Source organism: Pollachius pollachius (genome assembly GCF_949987615.1).
Source record: "Pollachius pollachius genome assembly, chromosome: 10".
NCBI lineage: Eukaryota > Metazoa > Chordata > Actinopteri > Gadiformes > Gadidae > Pollachius > Pollachius pollachius.
The window spans coordinates 13,722,479-13,741,387 of record NC_136943.1 but is presented as its reverse complement, the minus strand read 5'-3'; the positions used below and the strand labels follow the sequence as shown (position 1 = coordinate 13,741,387).

General features: G+C 42.8%; 1 protein-coding gene across 2 annotated transcripts in view; it reads right to left on the bottom strand.

The window, feature by feature from the left end:
* htr4 (5-hydroxytryptamine receptor 4) overlaps positions 1 to 18,909 on the bottom strand; it is a gene marked incomplete at its 3' end in the record, with an annotated part of 79,852 nt that overhangs the window by 24,326 nt on the left and 36,617 nt on the right. For both annotated transcript variants that reach the window (XM_079744558.1, XM_079744557.1), the window contains 2 exons: positions 9,967 to 10,080; positions 3,298 to 3,498 (listed from right to left, as the gene is read on the bottom strand). In XM_079744558.1, coding sequence (XP_079600684.1) covers positions 3,298 to 3,498; positions 9,967 to 10,080 — 315 coding nt within the window. The remainder of the gene's footprint in view (positions 1 to 3,297; positions 3,499 to 9,966; positions 10,081 to 18,909) is intronic.

Sequence of the window (18,909 nt, the reverse complement as noted above, 5' to 3'; positions counted from 1 at the left end):
CCCTATGAATGTCTCCCTCGCTGCCTGTCTCACACTCCCCCTCAATCTTCCTTCCCTCTGTCTGTCTCTCTCTCTGTCTTGAAGATAATGTATATCTACCTTAGTGGTTCAGTCTTAAAGCCTCTTTGCCTGCTTTTTACTTTACTTTCATCATGCAGTGCTTTTTCATTCCCTTTCACTTCCTTGGCGGTCACTCTGTTTCCTTATATTATTTTGCCATCTCCCTCTTCCCCTTCCCTCACTACAGCACTGTTGATGGCGCTTTCTCTCTATCTACATCTCTCTTAGTCGTTCTCTCTGGCTCTTTCTCCCCTTTTTTCTCTCTCCGGCTCTCCATGGCTCCTTTTCCTCCCCCTTTCTCTCAATGTGTATCTATGTCTCTCTTTTGCCCTCTATCTCTCTCCCACCCTCTTTGTTTATATCTCTCCCCCCCCTCTCTCTCCATCTATCTATATCTCTCCTCCCCTATAGGTGTGTCTCGATGTTTGAGACATCGCTGGAGGCTCTGCGTCAACTTCTAATCCTTCTCTAGTCACTCCTTCTCCCCCTTTCCCTGTCTCGCTATCTCCCCCTTCTATAGATCATTCTTTCCCTCTCTATTTCCTCTCTCCTCAGCATCTTCCATATTTATACTGCAGCTGTTCCATTGTCCCTTCTCTCGTGTTCTCTCTCTCTCTCTCTCTCTCTCTCTCTCTCTCTCTCTCGCTCTCTCTCTCTCAGACGCCCACGCCCACACACAGTAATGGAGCAATCAAATATGTTGTTTGTGAATGCTTGAATGTCAAGCATTCACATGTCATTGTTATGGATCTTTCCGCACATGCATCCAAGTGTGGGTGCTTGCACGCGTGTTTACTTGTAATTGTTTTTCTCGGTCATGATTGATTCCTGGTTTCCATTTAGGTCTTTCCATCAGCAGCTAAGCTGAACCTGTGAGATCCCAAACAAACAGACCGGGGTACTAGCTGGGACTGGTAGGGCCGAGTGGGTGACCCTACTTTGGGTAAATGCTGTTTGTTGGGTCCCCTGGCTGATCCTGTGGTGGACTTCAAAGCAAGGTTGACTTAACTGTATTCCTCCCCAGGGGGGGATAGTTTCTGCCATGGCTGCTCTGCGCAAGATAGAAACATTGTGTACAAATAGAATAGAAAATGAAATATGTGTCAAAATATTAAACTATATTTTGTGTAAAATAGAGAGTTTGTCATGCCTCAAGCAAAGCTCCAGCACTATACAGCAGCATTATTGAAATATGTGCAATGCACTTTATTAACAGCACATTTTTTTGAACATTACATTTTACAGCAAAGTGACAGATACAACTACAGGGTATATTTTTGGAAGAAAATGCAGCGGGCCAAAATATTTCCATAAGAATTTTAACATTCTAATAAGCTGAGATATTAGTAGGAAAGCAATTTCTTTGTAGCAGCATGTTATAAAACATAAATGTACAAACTTTACCAGCTGCTTTGCCATCACACTCACTACTCTCGTTGTTATTTATGCTTAATTACATCCCATCCTAGTATTTATTCCTTAAATGCCTATTATTTGTTTCAATGTTTTGCCTTTTTGAAGAGGTTCCAGGAGTTAATGACTTATTGTGTCTATTTAATTTGTTTTTCATACTTGTGAATCAACCTTGATGCAAATCCTGATTGTGGTCTTATCGTCTGATTGTGGTCTTAACAGATTAATTACGACAAAAAGTCTTTGATCTGCTGAAGTGCTTTGTAAACATTATTCTAAGCAATGTCCATATTATTAAATGTAGCACTGCAGAAAAGACTAAAACTACTCCATACACACATAAGTATCTCATCCATACTTCCATCCGCAATCAGATTCTGTGTAGACCATGGCCGCTAACAAATGGACTTCCAACGCCCCCCAGGTGGTTCTCAGATAAGGTTAGGTTAACCGAGTTTCAATCTGAGTGTGATTGGTTTTATGCGTCAAACCATACTCAGACCCCATCATTCAGCTGGTCTCAGGTGAGGTCTTAGTATGAAAAGCAGCTTTTCCATTACTGATTTGTATACACACAGACTGCACTTAGATATTTGGGGTGGGCAATCATTTTTCATTGTGGGCAAAATAAGAAATTCCGAATGCCTTTGAGGGCAGAGGAATTAAAAATTTGATTGGATTGTATAAAACATATTGCTGTAACTCTTATTAAGCATTTGTAATTAAAAGCCACACAAATTAATGTGAATAAAATCATTGAATTCACCATGTGCACAACGAAAATACAGATTCGACAGTTTGCACTGAACTTGAACAGGTGAATGAAGTGCAGCCACATTTGATAATGTAGGGTAGGCATTACAACCCTGACTTAGAAAAGAGTAATCAGTGGGAGGAGCTAAGTCTCTGATGGGCTTGATCAGGTGTAACTCCTGTGGCAATGCACAGCACAGCTGACAGGTGTTCACCACAGGGAGTGGATCTGTATCTGAACTTGTTATATTTCATCAATGAGAAAGTTGAATTACAATGCCAAACAAACTCATGGGCCTCATCACGATCACGCACACACCAGCAGTCTTTACAATAAAAGTTTAATAAATAAATGAATAACGTGTTTCATTAAGAATTAATTCTTATTTTTTATAAGAATTAATAAAAAAATATTTGTTCATAGATATTTATTTCTATTTGAACTCGCGAGCCACTCAGAACTGGCGGCCGTAGTTTGCCCCCCTCTGGCCTAGATGATTGTGAAATTCAATGTTTGATTGTGAAATTCAAGCTTCCTACTTCATTTGTTGTACCTCTTTCTTTAGGGATCAACAAACATTGAATTTATTCTGCGCTGATCGGATAGGACAGGGTGTTGGACAGGCAAGGACAGACTGTCATGGTTGGTTTTGGTTGTCGGGTAATGTGTGGTAATGTGCCTAATCACATGACACGGTAAATCGTGTGTTCTCCAAGAAGGGCGTGATCATGGGGCTATATACAAATCTCACTCTCTCCCACATGTTCTCTATCTCTCGCCCTCTCGGACGCTTCGGGGTCAGGACTTCAGAGTGTCAGTGCTTACGACTACACGAATACACACTGACATGATCATACACACACAATCTCTCTCTCTCTCTCCCCCACACACATCAACATATATGCAAACACACACACACAGCAACACACATTGACATTAAATAAAGAAACACATGGACACACACACACAGACGCTTACACAGACACACTATGATGCAAATCAAATAACACACACACACACACACACACACACACACACACATCAACTCTCTCTGACACACAGAGACTGACCGGTCAAGTGCGATGCAGCAGAGGTGCATGATTGAGGCGGTGGTGAGCAGGACGTCCAGAGAGGTGCGGACCAGACAGAAGGTCTCTCCATAGATCCAGCTCTGGGTGACCAGCTCGATCGCCCCGAACGGCATCACCAGCACTGACACCATCAGGTCGGCGAACGCCAACGAAACAATGAAGTAGTTGGTCTTGATTTTCCTGCAGGAGAGAGAGAGGGTTAGAGATAATGACATAACTTTTCTCTACGATAATAGGCTTAAAGGTGCTGTAGGTAAGATTTGACAGCTACAATTTGTAAGAAATTACATTATTATTCTCTGCTATTATAAGTAGAACTTGAAATGTGCTGTCTGTCTATTCTGGTTGACTTAGCCTGTTTCTATATCAAACAATGTAGATTTTAGAATGTGCTGTTCCCTGATTGGATGAGGGAATCCATCTTGTCTGTCAATGACAGGTGTGTGAATGTGCTTCTCAATTGTGGAGAAACGCAAAGACAAAGGGAGCCAAGAGGTAGGGGACATTTGTTTGGGATGCTAATAGCTCCCTGGTGTTCTTTTGGTCTCTCTCTTTACAACTCTGAAATATTACAGCACCTTTAATGTGCTTGCACAATGACCCAACAAACATTAACATTAGGCCGTTGGTGGTGTTTGGCAGCTGGCAAGTGTTTTTTTTGGAGGGTTTTATTAGTCAAAATAAAAATAAATTTAATTACATCATTTTTAATTATATGTTTACATATACAGTTCCGATGGTAATAAAACACTTTTAATTTAATTGGAATTAATTGAGAGAAATTGAAAGAAAGGAAATAATTTATACTTTGTTAAATTGCACTGCAACTGTACACATATTCTTCTTACATTAGTTCACCCAACTACTAAGTAGGATTAATTTGTACATTGTACATACATTATATTTTTATTGAACAAACATTATTGAATTGAGCGAAATATGTTTGTATAACAAGGTCATTTTAGGGATTAAGAAAATAAACAATTATACCGTTATGAGGAAGCCACATAACTCCCACAGCTAATTCTCACCAGAAAACACAAGAGAACAATGTTGAAATGAAAACAGTGAAAAGGTAAATGTGTGACAAAAAGATCAATGATTAAAATGGATTGCCATTAATTGTAGTAATCTTTGATCCATGTACTGTAGTTTTAATATGTTTGGGTTTGACGTTATGATGTGAATGTTCCCTCTTCCTGTTGGCATTGGAGTATTTCTAGTTCTAGATGGTAAGAGTCTTCAGTAATGTTGCGTGTCACTTAAGATGGAGGCTGTTTATGTGTAACAGGAAGTGACACGCTGCTAACCCAGACTCTCAAGTGATGAGTGAACGCTGCTTACATCGTCAAGAAGTTTTCCACAGAGCAAGCATATTATACGGCAAACACACGTTTCACAAATAGTCTTGTAGAACTGGAACGGTCTAATATTCAACATAAATCATTATTATGCTTGATAATAACTAAGGGGACCCCCAGGTGAGATAACTGTAGTGATATTCAATCAATCAATCAACCAGAACCTTAAAAAAATCAACCCCATGACAAAGATATATGGCCTGTTCAAGACCTTGTTCAAAGTGTAACTGTGATTAAGGACTTTACAAATACAATTTACTTGATGTGCCTTGACCTATATGTAAATAAAATATAAATGGTTTCTGCACAAACTGTCTTCTTGCCTCACTGAAGTCTGCCAAATTTGTTCACACAACATCGGTTTAATACCAGTCAGTAAATGAAAGATTCCACACATTATCACAACACGAAAAAGATGATACATCGCTGGGCACAGCCCCTCTAGGTTACGGAACAGGTCAACAGATGGCGGAGAGAGAGAGTACCGTATGACTAATCAAAGGCGATGGATGGGTTGGATGGGCGAGACACTAAGGGTTTTACTGGTAGGAAGGGAGAGAGAGTGAGACAGAGAGAGAGAGAGAGGGAGAGAGAGAGAGAGAGAGAGAGAGAAAGAGAGAGAGAAAGAGATAGAGCGAGAGAGAGAGAGAGAGAGTGGGACAGTGAGAGGGTAACTCAAGGAAAAAAAGATAGTCAATAGATGGAAGAGTGACGCACACGGACAGACAGAAGAGAGAGAAGAGAGAGAGAGAGAAAGCGAGTGAGAGAGAGGGAGGGAAAGAGAGAAAGACAGATGTTTTGCCGGAAAGAGGTCATAGGAGAATACACACACATACCCCCCCCCCCCCCCCCCCCCCCCCCCTCCCCCCCCCCCACACACACACACACACACACACACACACACACACACACACACACACAAACACAGCATACTTTTTGTTTACAGCCAACTCAGACAGCCAATGCCTCTGAGAGTTAATGGGTCAGGTTGGTTTACTCATGCAGGCTACCAGTTATCAACGAGTGATGGAGCGATCAATACATCAGCCAGATAGCTGTTCAGTGTAGGCAGCTGGATGCTCGCAACTGAATAGAGCTAACAGACACAAACGCAGACTCATAGAAGAGACAGTTAGCCAATGGAACCCAATGACCAATAATTCGTACTACAGGGTGTTTTTGCAGAGATGATAATGGTTTATTGTTGCTATAATTTCGTAATTTAACTATAGCCGATAATCCAATGATTTATCTTAAATGTTGCCTCTGCCATTAATAAAGTTAATTATATCTAAAAGCGACTTCAATTGAATCTAGATTCAGGTCATTTAGCTGGGCTCAAGGAGCCTTCTAGTAGACAAGTGCTGAACCCAGTGCCAGAGTCAACTCTAACCACAACACCCTCCTTTTTTCCTTTCAATGCTTGCTTTAAAAGCTTTACAAGGTGGAACAACAAGCCTGCCAACTAGCAAATTGATTTTAGGAACAGCAAATAAAACCAGCTAGGCAGTCATCACACACACACGCATGCAGGGGATGGCGCCAAATCCTACAGGAGATATACAGAATAGGACATGTATCTATATATACATTACATACAATACGATATATATTGTATATATACAATATGTACACTGTATTTGCACTACAAATAACTATAGCGTACTCGAATTACGAATTAATACACTGTTAATGCTCTTATTGAAGCCTGTTTTTGCATTGCTCCACAACTACTACTATGACTTCAACAATATTTATAGACCATTCCCTTGAATTGAGGGTAAAAACAACTGCAGGCCTTAAGGTGTGGAAGTGAGCCTGCACTTAAGTCAGAAGGGTTTAAAAACAGCCTCATTGCCTGAAGATGAATTGTGTGTATTTAGAATGGGGAGGATAAGAGAGGGGAGGGGAGGAGTGGGCTGAGAAGGGAAAAGAGAAGAGGAGAAGGCAAAGAGATGCCCAAGAGGGAGGGAAGGAGCAAAGGGGAGCCGACGACAGGAGAGATGGAGATGAGAGAAGGGCAGAAATGAGAAGAGAGGAGAGGAGAAAGGAGTGGAAAAGAAAGGAGAGGAGGGGAAAGAAGTTGGAAGGAAAGGAGATGGAGAACAGAGGAACTGAACGGAGAGAGAGAGTATATTGCGGGAGAGGAGAGATGAGGAGGAGAGAGGAGAGAAGGAAAGATGACACAAGTGGGAAGGAGAGGGGAGGTCAGAAGAGGAAAGGAGAGAGGGGAGGAGAGAAACGAGAAGAGCGGAGATGTCGACAGAGAGTGAAGCGGGGAGAGAGGGTGAGATAATAACACCAAGGCACAGAGAGTTTTCACATGAAATATTGATTCACTGTGTTTCTGCCGGGTTTTAACATGTGTCACCTGACCTCCCTACTTCACTAAGGAGCAGCTCTGGACAGGGTGACAGCTAGCAGTACCCCATCACTTGTCAGGCTCTCCGCCTGTCTCACCTGCCTGTCTGTCTGTCCTTCCACTTCTAGGCTGCCTGAACCCTGCCTGCCGGTCTCCGTCTCGGACTGTCTGTGTTCACGTGTCATCTGTGTCTTGATGTGAATGGGATAAATGGGAAAAATCAACACTTTGACTCAAGCGCTTTTCAAGATGTTGCATTGGTGCCACAGGTTGAGTTTGGAGACTACCTGCAGAAAGTGCATACATACACTTTCTGTCCCTCCCCTTCGGACCCCTGTCGCCTGTCTGTCTCTGTCTGTCATTCTGTCTGTCTTCCTGCCTGAACCGCCTCTCTAGTTGTTGGATACTCGTCTAACTTTCTAGTGGATATCCGTCTCACCTGCCTGTCCGTCATTCCTTTTCTGGGCTGTGTGACCCCCTGCCTGTCACTCTGTCCGTCAGATCATTTGTGAGGTTCAGAGCTTGGAGGCAGCCACATTGCACACAGTGTGTGGGGGGTAGAGAGACTGAGAGGTGGAGTGAGAGAGAGAGAGAGAGAGAGAGAGAGAAGGAGAGAAGGAGAGAGATAGGGAGGGATGGAAGGCGGGAGGGAACGATAGAGGGAGTGCAGTGAAAGCAGTGAGTCGCCGTGTCACTCTTTTCTCCACAGGGATGTGAGACATTACTGTGGTGACTTTGACACTTAGCAAGGTGGCACAACAAACACACACACGCACACACACACACACATATTGAAAGACAGACACATACATGCACAGACACACACACACACACACTGAAAGAAACACACAGACACACAAACAGATGCGCATGTACAGACACTTACATGCACACACACATACCGAGAGCTACAAAGCCACACATAAACACACGCAAATGCACACACAAACACACACACACACACACACACACACACACACACACACACAACAAACACAGACACACACACACAACCATCATAATCATCATGACAGCACCACTGGGATACAGTTCACCATGAACAGTTGGATGCCTTTTCAATCAAAATGTCTGAAAAAGGACAATAGGACAGACAGGCAGACTGGCAGTGACGGACACAAAAACAGAAAGAGCGAAAGACCATGGACAGACAGACAGACAGACAAAGGCGGGCAGACAGACAGACAAACTGAAAGACAGACAGACTTTAAAAGAGACAGGTAAACAGGCAGACATAAATAGATAAACAGAAGTTGAGAACGATGGGAACAACAAAGCAAGGATCAAAGAGTCGTGAAAAGAGAGAGATAGAGGTAGAGAGAGAGATAGAGGTAGAGAGAGAGAGAGAGGTAGAGAGAGAGAGACAGAGAGAGAGAGAGAGAGCGAGAGAGATGGGGGGAGGGGGCCATGCTGACAGCATCAGCCCCCCTGACAGCCACGGCAACCTGCGTGCTCTCCGGCTGTCAGGGAGAGCGCACGCCGCCCGCCGCCCAACGCGTCGATACTAAGTCACGGTGACAGGATGGAAACCGTGGCAACTACCTTGCGGGTCTCCCTAACCTAAGACACAGCAGAGCAGTGACTCTCCAAAGGTGCAGCCTTTGTTTGCTGCATAGCCACCGCTGATTTAAGATGTTTCAGCCCATGACGTTTACCACTAACCCTCACCCTACCTGCCCATTCATATTATTATAATTATAATAGTAAGATTATTATTTTATATCATTTATTACATAACACTATTTTAATCTTCAAGTCTTATATACTTTATTATAATAATACTTATAATATAATATAATCTTCAAATCTATGTGTTTATACGTTTTTTGTAATTTTATATATTCAATTTGTATCCATTCAAGACTTGACAATTTCCTGTCTGGGATCAATGAAGTACTGCCTTATCTTATTATCTTCAGTATACGGTGATAAGGTGTAAATTATGCATAAATATACTAATATAGTTATAAGATAGGACCTTTATTGACTCGCGGAGAGTGGGCGTTCCCAGAGTTCAGTGGCATAGCCAGGAATTGATTACAAGGGAGGTTGATAACGTTTCAGATACATACTTGGCTTTAGAACATATATATATATATATGTTAGGCTTTATGCAAAATAAATATTGATAGACGTTAAAAGCTTCTGTTTATTTTAGATTTGTATCAATTAACCAATTTAGACATGGCCTATAAATCTTATTAAAATGCTGATGATACACAACTTTTCTTCATATTCTAGATTTCTAGATTTCAGAGGTTTTGTTTTCATGGGGGGAATATCAAATACGCAATGACATTTCAAATTAATCAAATTAAATTTTAGGCACATTCTGCTGCCCCATGAGAGAGTCATCCGTTCCCAATCTTGTTGGGGGGCAAAGGCACCCCACGATCCTAACCAGAAATTCAAGGCACACCAACGTAAACTTTTGAACCATGATTTAAAAAAACATCCCACATTATTATTAACAGGATATAAAAAAGACCCCCTTATCAGCAATTGTACGTAATATTTGACCCACAGCAGACAAAAACTCAAACGGACAATCTACGTAATTTGTTGAATATGCACCTATGTACCCAAGGGGACAGGGTGAGGTCAGGTGAGGAGGGGTTTGGTAGAGGTTGTAAAATGTCAAGGGTGCTTGGGGTGAAGTCAATGCAATATGGTGAATGAAAAAAAGTACTTTTTTTTTTTTATGTGACTTACCGTGAATTCATATACATGTCATTAGGAGCTGCAGTGGTCAGAGTTTCTTGCTCTACGATACCTACAAGTAGTGGAAACTGGGGTATCTGCTATTAGATGGATGCTTTCATCAACAACGTCTTTCAATACAAAGAGGTCCATGCCTTTTCCTTTGGAGAGCGAACCCATGACCCTCTGAGGTTGTTGAGGACCCACCTTAGCTGGCGGTCCTTGCATACGGCCGTCATGACCAGCAGATTTCCCAGAATGCTCATCAGCATGACCAGAGACAGGAAGCAGATGAGGGCCAGCGTCTTCACCATCCCGTTGCTATGAAAACACAGGAAGCAAACAAGAGGTGTGTGAGTTTATGTGTCTGCGCGTGCGTGAGCATGCGTGTGTGTGGGTATTTTTAAAGCCAAGATAAATTGTTGGTGGTGGAATTTTTGTAACTGACAAGTGACATTTGATCACAGTCACTTAACAGTGTGTACCAATGTCATTATGGTGCAGGTAGTTGCATGGGGAATCATGCAGAAGGGTTCATACAGGTGGACTATCCACAATAGGGATCCAACCTTGTACATTTTATCCACTGGAATTCGAACAGACTAGACAAACTATACTATCTTGTCGAGGGAAAATGCATCATTTTCTGGTTCATTTCGTCCACAGAGAGATGCAGATGTATGATGCAAGACCCCTTCCCAGGCGTTTTTTAGCAGCGTATGACACTGCAGCACTGATCAGTCTCCATGTGCTGAAGCCTTTATCATAATCAGCACAAGCAGGATTATTCATGTGTGGTTTCCCCAAATATGCCCCAAAAAGAGGGTGAGTCTTGTGCCCTCCGAAATATTCCTCCTCAGCCTCCTGCCTCCATGGTTACAGTGCTGGGGGGGACCCGATCACTGGCATCGTGATTGGGTAAAAACGAAACCTTAACAGATGTAGAACCTGAGCGGACAGTCCGTCTGGCGATGGCCTACAGAAACACTTTAAGTCATTCACATCACACAGAGCTGCCTCCTCCTTTCATCCTTTCCACCTCACATACCTCCCTCATTCACTCCCGCACCCACCTCGCCCTCTCAGGTCCCCTGACATCAATCACTTAGTCACCATCCCTCTCCTACTCACTTACCCACTCTATTGACACGCTGACTTATTCACTCACATCAATCACCCACCTTAGTCTTTCACTCAACTCACACACCTCCCCTTACTCACTCACTCACTCCCCTCCGTCACCCACTTCCTGCCACAGGCTCCCAGTCACAACACAGTTCTGTAAGGAGCATGACATGTGACGGAAACCACATTAATTCAATTAAATGCATCTATTCTCTGCTGCCCCCTTGACATCGCTCTATCTTAAAACGGCGGGTCTGATATTATGTTGTCTGATATCCATCACGGTCAAATGATTTTCCTTCAAAAACGGAGTGCTTCAAAATCTGTTTTCTTTCCTGTCGCCCTGGCAACGGCTCCAACAGCGCCCCCCCCCCCTCCCATATTAGGAGTACGATGACGGAGCCACCTAGATGATGTCATGTAGGACACCTTGAAGAGATGGTTGAGGTTCAGGAGAGGCCATGTATCTGATAGGTTCACTACCAGACTCTGCAACGCTTTTCCTAAAGCCTCCTAGGGACGTCTGTATTTAACACAAACACACACAAACAACCCACATACTGTAAACATAGGCAACCATGCACACTGCCACGCATACAATAGACCCACACAAACATGCATACAATGTGCACATACACACACATAGCAAGGACACTCACATACTGCAGACACAGACAACCCTGCAAACCAGCACACATACTGTATACACACAACATATTCATAAAACAAACAGTTCACACAAACACAGATACCAGACACACAGAGGCCAACACATATCACACACACATTCACACATAAACATGTCAACGCCCACCTATATGACACACATACATGTGTGTTTCATGCTTGTCGTCTTCATCATCTAGTGACTAATACTTTGATATCATTGTATCCTCACAATCACACACAAAGACACGCAAGACGCAAAAGACAAAGCGTTGATGAAAGTCCTGATGTGTGACCCACCGTCTCCTGAGCACTAACCAGTCACCTCTCCACCCTGGTCCAAACCATCCACCACGGTAAACTTCACCTCCGCTCTCGGAGATGAGAAGAGAGCGCGTTTGTGTTGCTTTAATGATCTGTGTTTGTACCGATCCTCTGGGTTGTTACTGTGCTTGTTGCGTTGTGAAAGCGCATTCCCTCAGTATCTGGCGAACGACTCAGGGTTGAGCGGCGGGATCACAGATGAGGTCTGGTCTTTGATCTCTCCTACAAAAAGCCCGTCTATCAGAACAAACGCTAATCAGAACACACGCTAACAGCTTGCGGTATAGACGTATTATTTACACGCACCCACGAGCACACACAGAGACACAGACACATGCACAGACACAGATTGTGAGACACACACAAATACACACACACAGACAAACACACACACGCACACAGCTCTACAGAGACACACAGACACGTGCGCACACGAAGACCACACACACACACACACACACATGCGCGCGCATACAAAGACACAAAGACAGACACACACTTAGACTAAATAGCGACACAAATTCAAAAAAGAGACACACACATACACACACACACGCACACACACACACACACACTCACTCACATGCATATAAAACATGAAATACCACAAGACTAATACTTTATTGATTGGCGGTTCCAGTTCCTAACATTGCTCCATGGCATGTTATGGTCGGATTACCGTTTTTGGTTTGCTGTTCTGCTACTCTCTCTCTCTCTCTTCCCACCCCCTAAAAATCGTACCTTAAAGTGACCTACTTCAAGGAGCGGGTGCACCTTGCTATAGGATGTTTACAGTTGAGGCTGATGAGGCTGATTGATGGGGATCAAACCAAGTACCTTAAGACTGAAAATCAGGGACCCTTATTAAGAGACTATCCGGGAATATAGAGAATGAATAACTATTATAAGACTGCTCTATAAGAGTTACATTGTCCGCTCCAGGTGATGAGGGTGAATGGTTAGTAATCGAAGATATGTGTCGGACAGCTGGCTGACAGGAGGATCTGCCAGATGTGATGTGAATGAACAGCCCTGCTGTAACATTCATTTATGCAAAGACGCACGCACGCACATGCACATGCACACGCCGTGGCCAGTATGCAGCTGTCACCGGCTGCCTCTGCAGGCTGGGAGCTTGCATACAAATGTACAGAGCACACTGTAATAATCTGAGGTATTTTCAATGGATGACGCAGGCTTTAGAATTGAGGTGTTAGGTGTTTATTAATTGATCCAAACTGAATAACCCTTCCTTCCTAACAATGTGTTCTACACCAGGAAACAACAAAGGGGGTTCAGCCCCCAAAATAACCCCCCCGTTCCTCAACACAACACAAAAACAATGAGCGCAGAACACAGCTACTTTTAGTATAACGCAACTGAACTAAAAGAACAATTAAACAGCACATGTCAGGCACTTTTTGTGATGCTACAATATGTATACAGAGCGAGAGAGACTGAGAGAGACTGAGAGAGAGTGAGAGAGAGAGAGAACAAGACCATATCATAAAGGAAGAAAGAGGGAGCGAAACAGTTGATTTACAGTGGCAGCAGACCAAGAGAAATTGACAGCTAGAGAGAGAAAGATTTAAAGAGAACGCTAAAAATGATAGAAAAGATGACAGTAACAGCTAGAGGTCGAAAGCAAAAGGGCAAGCAAGTGAGTGATACATGAACGTACAACGACCCTGAATACACCTGATACAGCTGACCTTTGAGCGTCCGTTGAGGTGAACACACACGCAAAATCACACTGAGCAATCAGCCCGGATACGACATAATGGAGGTAAATGGGGGGGAGGGGGGGATACGCTGGGGTTGACTTCTCTGAACCTCCAGGGTATCAGGTAGCTGAGCCCCCCAGGCAGTCATCGAGAGCAGGGCTACTCAACCTGTAGCGAACCCCTAGAACTGATAGGAACTCACCCAGCCACTGTTTCTGATGAGCATTACATCACTGGCATAGGCCTGCGGCATTTTATGGGGAAGCCGTGTTCAGTGTTAATGCAAAAACATTGAAGAATAGATAGAAGGCAAATGTAGAAGCTACACTCAAAAGAAAAAAAAGACCGTTTCCGTTGATATATGTCCTGCAATTCCATTCAAATGACTTTCTTTCACAGCTTCTTTCCTTCCTAGCTTCCTACCTTACTCATTTCCTTCCTCCATTCCTTCCATCCTTCCTCCCCTCCTACCATTCTCCTCCACTCCTCCTCGTCCAAACCAGGATGGAAAATTAAGCTGTCTTAATGTTGGTGGAGTCAGCAGAGATAAATCCAACCTCATGACATTGCAGTAAACAGGTTATTCAGTGCAATTCTATACGTATAATCAACTGCAGTGCACAGCCATGATTAGACATGCGGGCTAGGTTTGTAGCCATGGCTCGGGTCGTAGCGTTTTGAAGGCAGAATATAATTGTTGGCCGACACTGCTGTAGCCTAGGCTGTAGCATCCCATAATTGCAAACAACAGCAGCAAGACAGCAATGGTGTTTGGCCCTGGGAAAACAAGTAGTCTAGTATGCAGGCGGTGACCCCAGTTTTCTCTTTGTGGAGAACAAGGCCAAACTTAGCCTGCAAGTCAGCCGAGACCAAGAGCTAGAGCCATGTGAAGCCAAGCCAAGTCACTTTTTATCCAGACATAGGTTGGATAAGAGGATATTACATTAATAATATTGTAGATCAAAAGCAGAGACTAATGAGTCACCCAGTTATACTATGTTGGACGATCATGGTACCATCTGTATAATTTTTCAGGATTTATACAGATGGCATGGAAAGTGTTCCAAAGTTTCAAATTTTGTTAAAAGAAAGGGAAGCAAATAGCATGTATTTTCCTTATTTATCGGTCATTCCTTCGTACCACTTCGGAATATCCCCCTGCCCTCACCATGGAAAACCGACCCCATCTTTTGAAACCAACCACTTGTTTGTGTGTGTGTGTGTGTGTGTGTGTGTGTGTGTGTGTGTGTGTGTGTGTGTGTGTGTGTGTGTGTGTGTGTGTGTGTGTGTGGTAGACCATGTGTCAAGCCCACTCCAGGGTCAACAAATGAATAATCTTTTGCAATTTCAAACCCTGCCCCGCGGGTGTCTCTGTGTATAAACCTGCCAGTCTGGGACCTGCCTTGGGCGCTGGGGGGTCATCTTGCTCTACTGCAGACCTTGGGTGGGCAGGGGGTGTTTGGCCCTGTAAATCAGCTGTGGGGCCCCTGGCTGGTCTCCTTTCAGAATATTCTCCTTTCTGCGACGGGAAATGGACCTGACGCGCGGCTCCTGCTCCATGGCCGGAGTGACAGGCCTGGACCGCCATTCCGTTCCAATTACACTCTTGTTGTCTTAACCCCACCCCAGAGAGAGGGGAGGGGACTGACTGTGGCAATGTGATGGGGGGGAATTGAATCAAAAATACAGTTTGTCTACACTATGTCTGGTGTCAATTACTGTCAAAGGCACACTTTCCTTTCCTTCTTTTCTTTCTTTCCTTCCTCCCTTCTCTTATTCCTTCTCTCAAACCCTAAATATAGATGTGTTAACTGAGCTTGGCATCCCATTGTGAAATCACCCATTCTAAGTAGCTGTGTGAAGTGTATTTCATTCGGCCCGAATGAAATTGCAAGCTGGATGTTTTCTCTGTGACCATTATCTCTAATCCAGCTGCAACAGTGTCACGGTCAACATTGTCTTTGGAGGGAGGCCTTAGGTCAAGACGACTTCCAAAAGGAGCCAAATAACAAAATGATAATAATACCGCTCTCCTGCTATTCAGAGACCTGAGACACTATTCAGTGTCTCCATATTGATTGCAAAATACTCAGACACACTTCAAACACACCCACACACACACACACAGAAAATACACACACAAACGCACACACACGGCCTCTAGTGTAAACATTTCTCTGTGAGAGCAATGGTCTCTCACACCAACAGCTGCACACTCTACTCCACAGACGTATACTCAAAACACACACGCGCATGCGCACACACACACACACACACACACACACACACATACACACACACACACTATTTACCAGTGGTCTGCCTCTTTCTTATTCAGCTAAATACAGGAATGCATAATCTACAATCAATCATGTGTACACACATTAATAACAATACACTCACACACTCAAGTTCAGACAAGCAGACAGACACTCAACAATCATCCCACACACACACACTCACACACACATAGACACACAAACACACGCACACTCTCTCTCTCTTTGATACTCTCTCGAACAATATATCTCAACAAACACAGAAACCTCAACAATACATGTTTGTCATCCAGCATTTAAACCCTCTGTTGTCTTTGTTTTAAACCCTCTTCAAAGCTTCCTGCCCCCCCCTCCACCCCGGCTACGGTCGACCTACAGATGATTGTTCCTGAATTTGCTGTGGCCATTCTTGTTTTTACCTTGGCCTGGCTTGAACTCACCAAATGGCACCTGAAATGCTACAACACAGGGATGGCATATGGCATGTGACAAGCAGCAGAGGCTATTCTCAGCCAAAGTTATGGATGCTAGCTCACAGAGGGGTTGAGCGAGCGAAATAAAGCCTCTTCTTTTGGGTTATTCCGTCTGTATTGTGCCGAAGGACATTACAGTGGTTTTAGCTAACGGTTATTGATTTTGAAACTCAATAAGAGCATTGCAATTAATATTAACAAATCAGAAATGGGCAACAGTGCTGGTGGCAGTTGCTCGGTTCACACACATTCAAACAAACTGACATCATGACACTTCCCACCAGCGAACGTCTAATAAAATGTCGTAAAAAGGAGAAAGCTGTGCGGCTGGATCCAGGCCAAATCCTCGACAGCTGATTGGTCCCCTGGAAAAACAAAATGGACCGCTATTCCGTGTGATTCATACTCAAATTAGACACATATTAGGCAGCCGGTGCTGTAAATGTGGAACAAAACCCCTTGGGAGACATTGGAAGCCAGTTCCCCTAGTAGCAATCCATGCAGCTCCGATCCCCACAGCCTCCCACACAAAATAAAGCGCGAGGGTTTTCTTTAATTTCCCGAACGTTTCCTGTTTCAATTATGGACCATTTATGTGTCTCGGAAGGGGGGAGGGATTGGAGCTGATGCAGGTGGCAGAAAGATGGGGGGAAGATGGGGAGGGGGATAAAATGGATTTAACATGGGAATAGGGTCTATTGAAACTACATCACTGGGAACCTGACACGACCACTCCGACCACCTACTATCCAGTCACACAAAGGGCTGCTTCAGGTATGAGACTAGTGAAGAAAGTTATGATTTCAGGATAAAACCCCTTGAGACGTACCATTCCGTTTCGAGGGGGTCTTGACAAAAGACACAACATGAGATACAACACAATATGCAACAAATAGCAGACACAACATTGCAACCATGCAACAAATTACAGTAACAATTAGACTAATTATGAAAGCACAAAAACAAACACACACAATCATGCACCATGCACACACACCAAGAAATCTAGACAGCCACACCTGTTTTAACAACAGTAAATAAGGACCATTGATAGAGGCAGGCAGTTGTGAGGTGAGTGATAATAGCATTTTTTAATTAACCTAAATAATGTAGAGATTTCAGAGAAGTTGGTGGGTTGTTCCAATCTCTAGGAGCCTTATAATTAAAAGCGATTTTCCCTAATTAAAGTGAAATTAAAGTGAGTAGTTCCTGTAAAAAGATAGAATGGTTGAAATGAATACATTAGAAAATAAACTGGTACCAGTGCAGCTGCCGTCTATTTTCGAGAGAAAGTCATTGCAGTTGATTGTATATTATACAGTGGTCAAGAACAGCCAATAACAAGTTTGATAAAGCTTATTTTTTACCCTTATAGTAAAACAGTTATTTGATCCGTGCAAAACACAAATATAACTATGAATATTTTACTTAAATAATCAATGTAATTTTTGTCTGATAATTCAGAGTAAAACCATAGCCAGATATGTTACAAAGTCAACCTTAATGAGTATTGCCACATCAGATGGAAAAGAAAAAATTATCAGTAGCAGATTTAAGCCTTTGCCTTGTACCAAACAGTGTGATGCAAGACTTTGTGAGATTAAGAAAAAGGCCATTTTTAAAAAAGGAAAAAGTTCTGTATCAGGTCAAACTCTGACTGGAGAGAATCTAGATATATAATGATCCATAATGTATATGAACTAGCATCATATATAACAGTATCATCTGCATTTGAATTGATATTTTTTTACGATTGTCTCATGCCCACTTACCAAGGAAAGTAAAGGAGAGAGAAAGATCTAGTTGGTCTGATGAAAAAACTGCAACAATTATAGTAACGCGCCACATTTTTAGGAAGTAACGGAAACGTAAAGCGTTATAATGATGGGAAGAGTAATCAATTCAATTACTTTTTACTGTAAAAAGTAACGCCATTAGTAAATCCGTTATTTATAATGCCGTAATTCCAATCCCTGGTCTTGAATATAATTAGATATAATTAGTTAGGAGGTCAATTCCACAAAAAGTCTCCAAAGAGCCGATAGAAGTGAAATGTTGATTGAATCTGAGGGTTCTGAGGGTCATTTGCTTGTCTCCAGAACTGTCTTCAATTTTTTTAATGTTTAGAAAGTCAGCATAATGAACAGCCTTGACATTTCTAGTTTAGTCTTGCTTTTATTTCTTAGCTGTCTTCAACTTCCCATGGCTCAATCTCGCCGTCTGATCAGATATATCAAATCTGAATTTACCTAACTTTAAATGTTTTCAAGGGTGCATGTTTGTTGCAGATATATATCAATTTAGAAGACAGATAGTCCCTACAATTTGGATCTACAATTAAATTGTAAACTTAATTCAAGCCTCATCAAACCATAGCAGCGTAATGCCCAGAAACCAGAGGAGAGATAAGCTTTTTGTCTTTCCTGAAATCGGAAAAGAGCCTGTGAACTGTTTTCCACTATCATTTTTTCCATAATATTGCTGTAAACCTTGACATTTGTGTGACTTTGTTGTATCTCTCTTAATCGTTGCATATGTGATAGACCTTCCAACAAATAC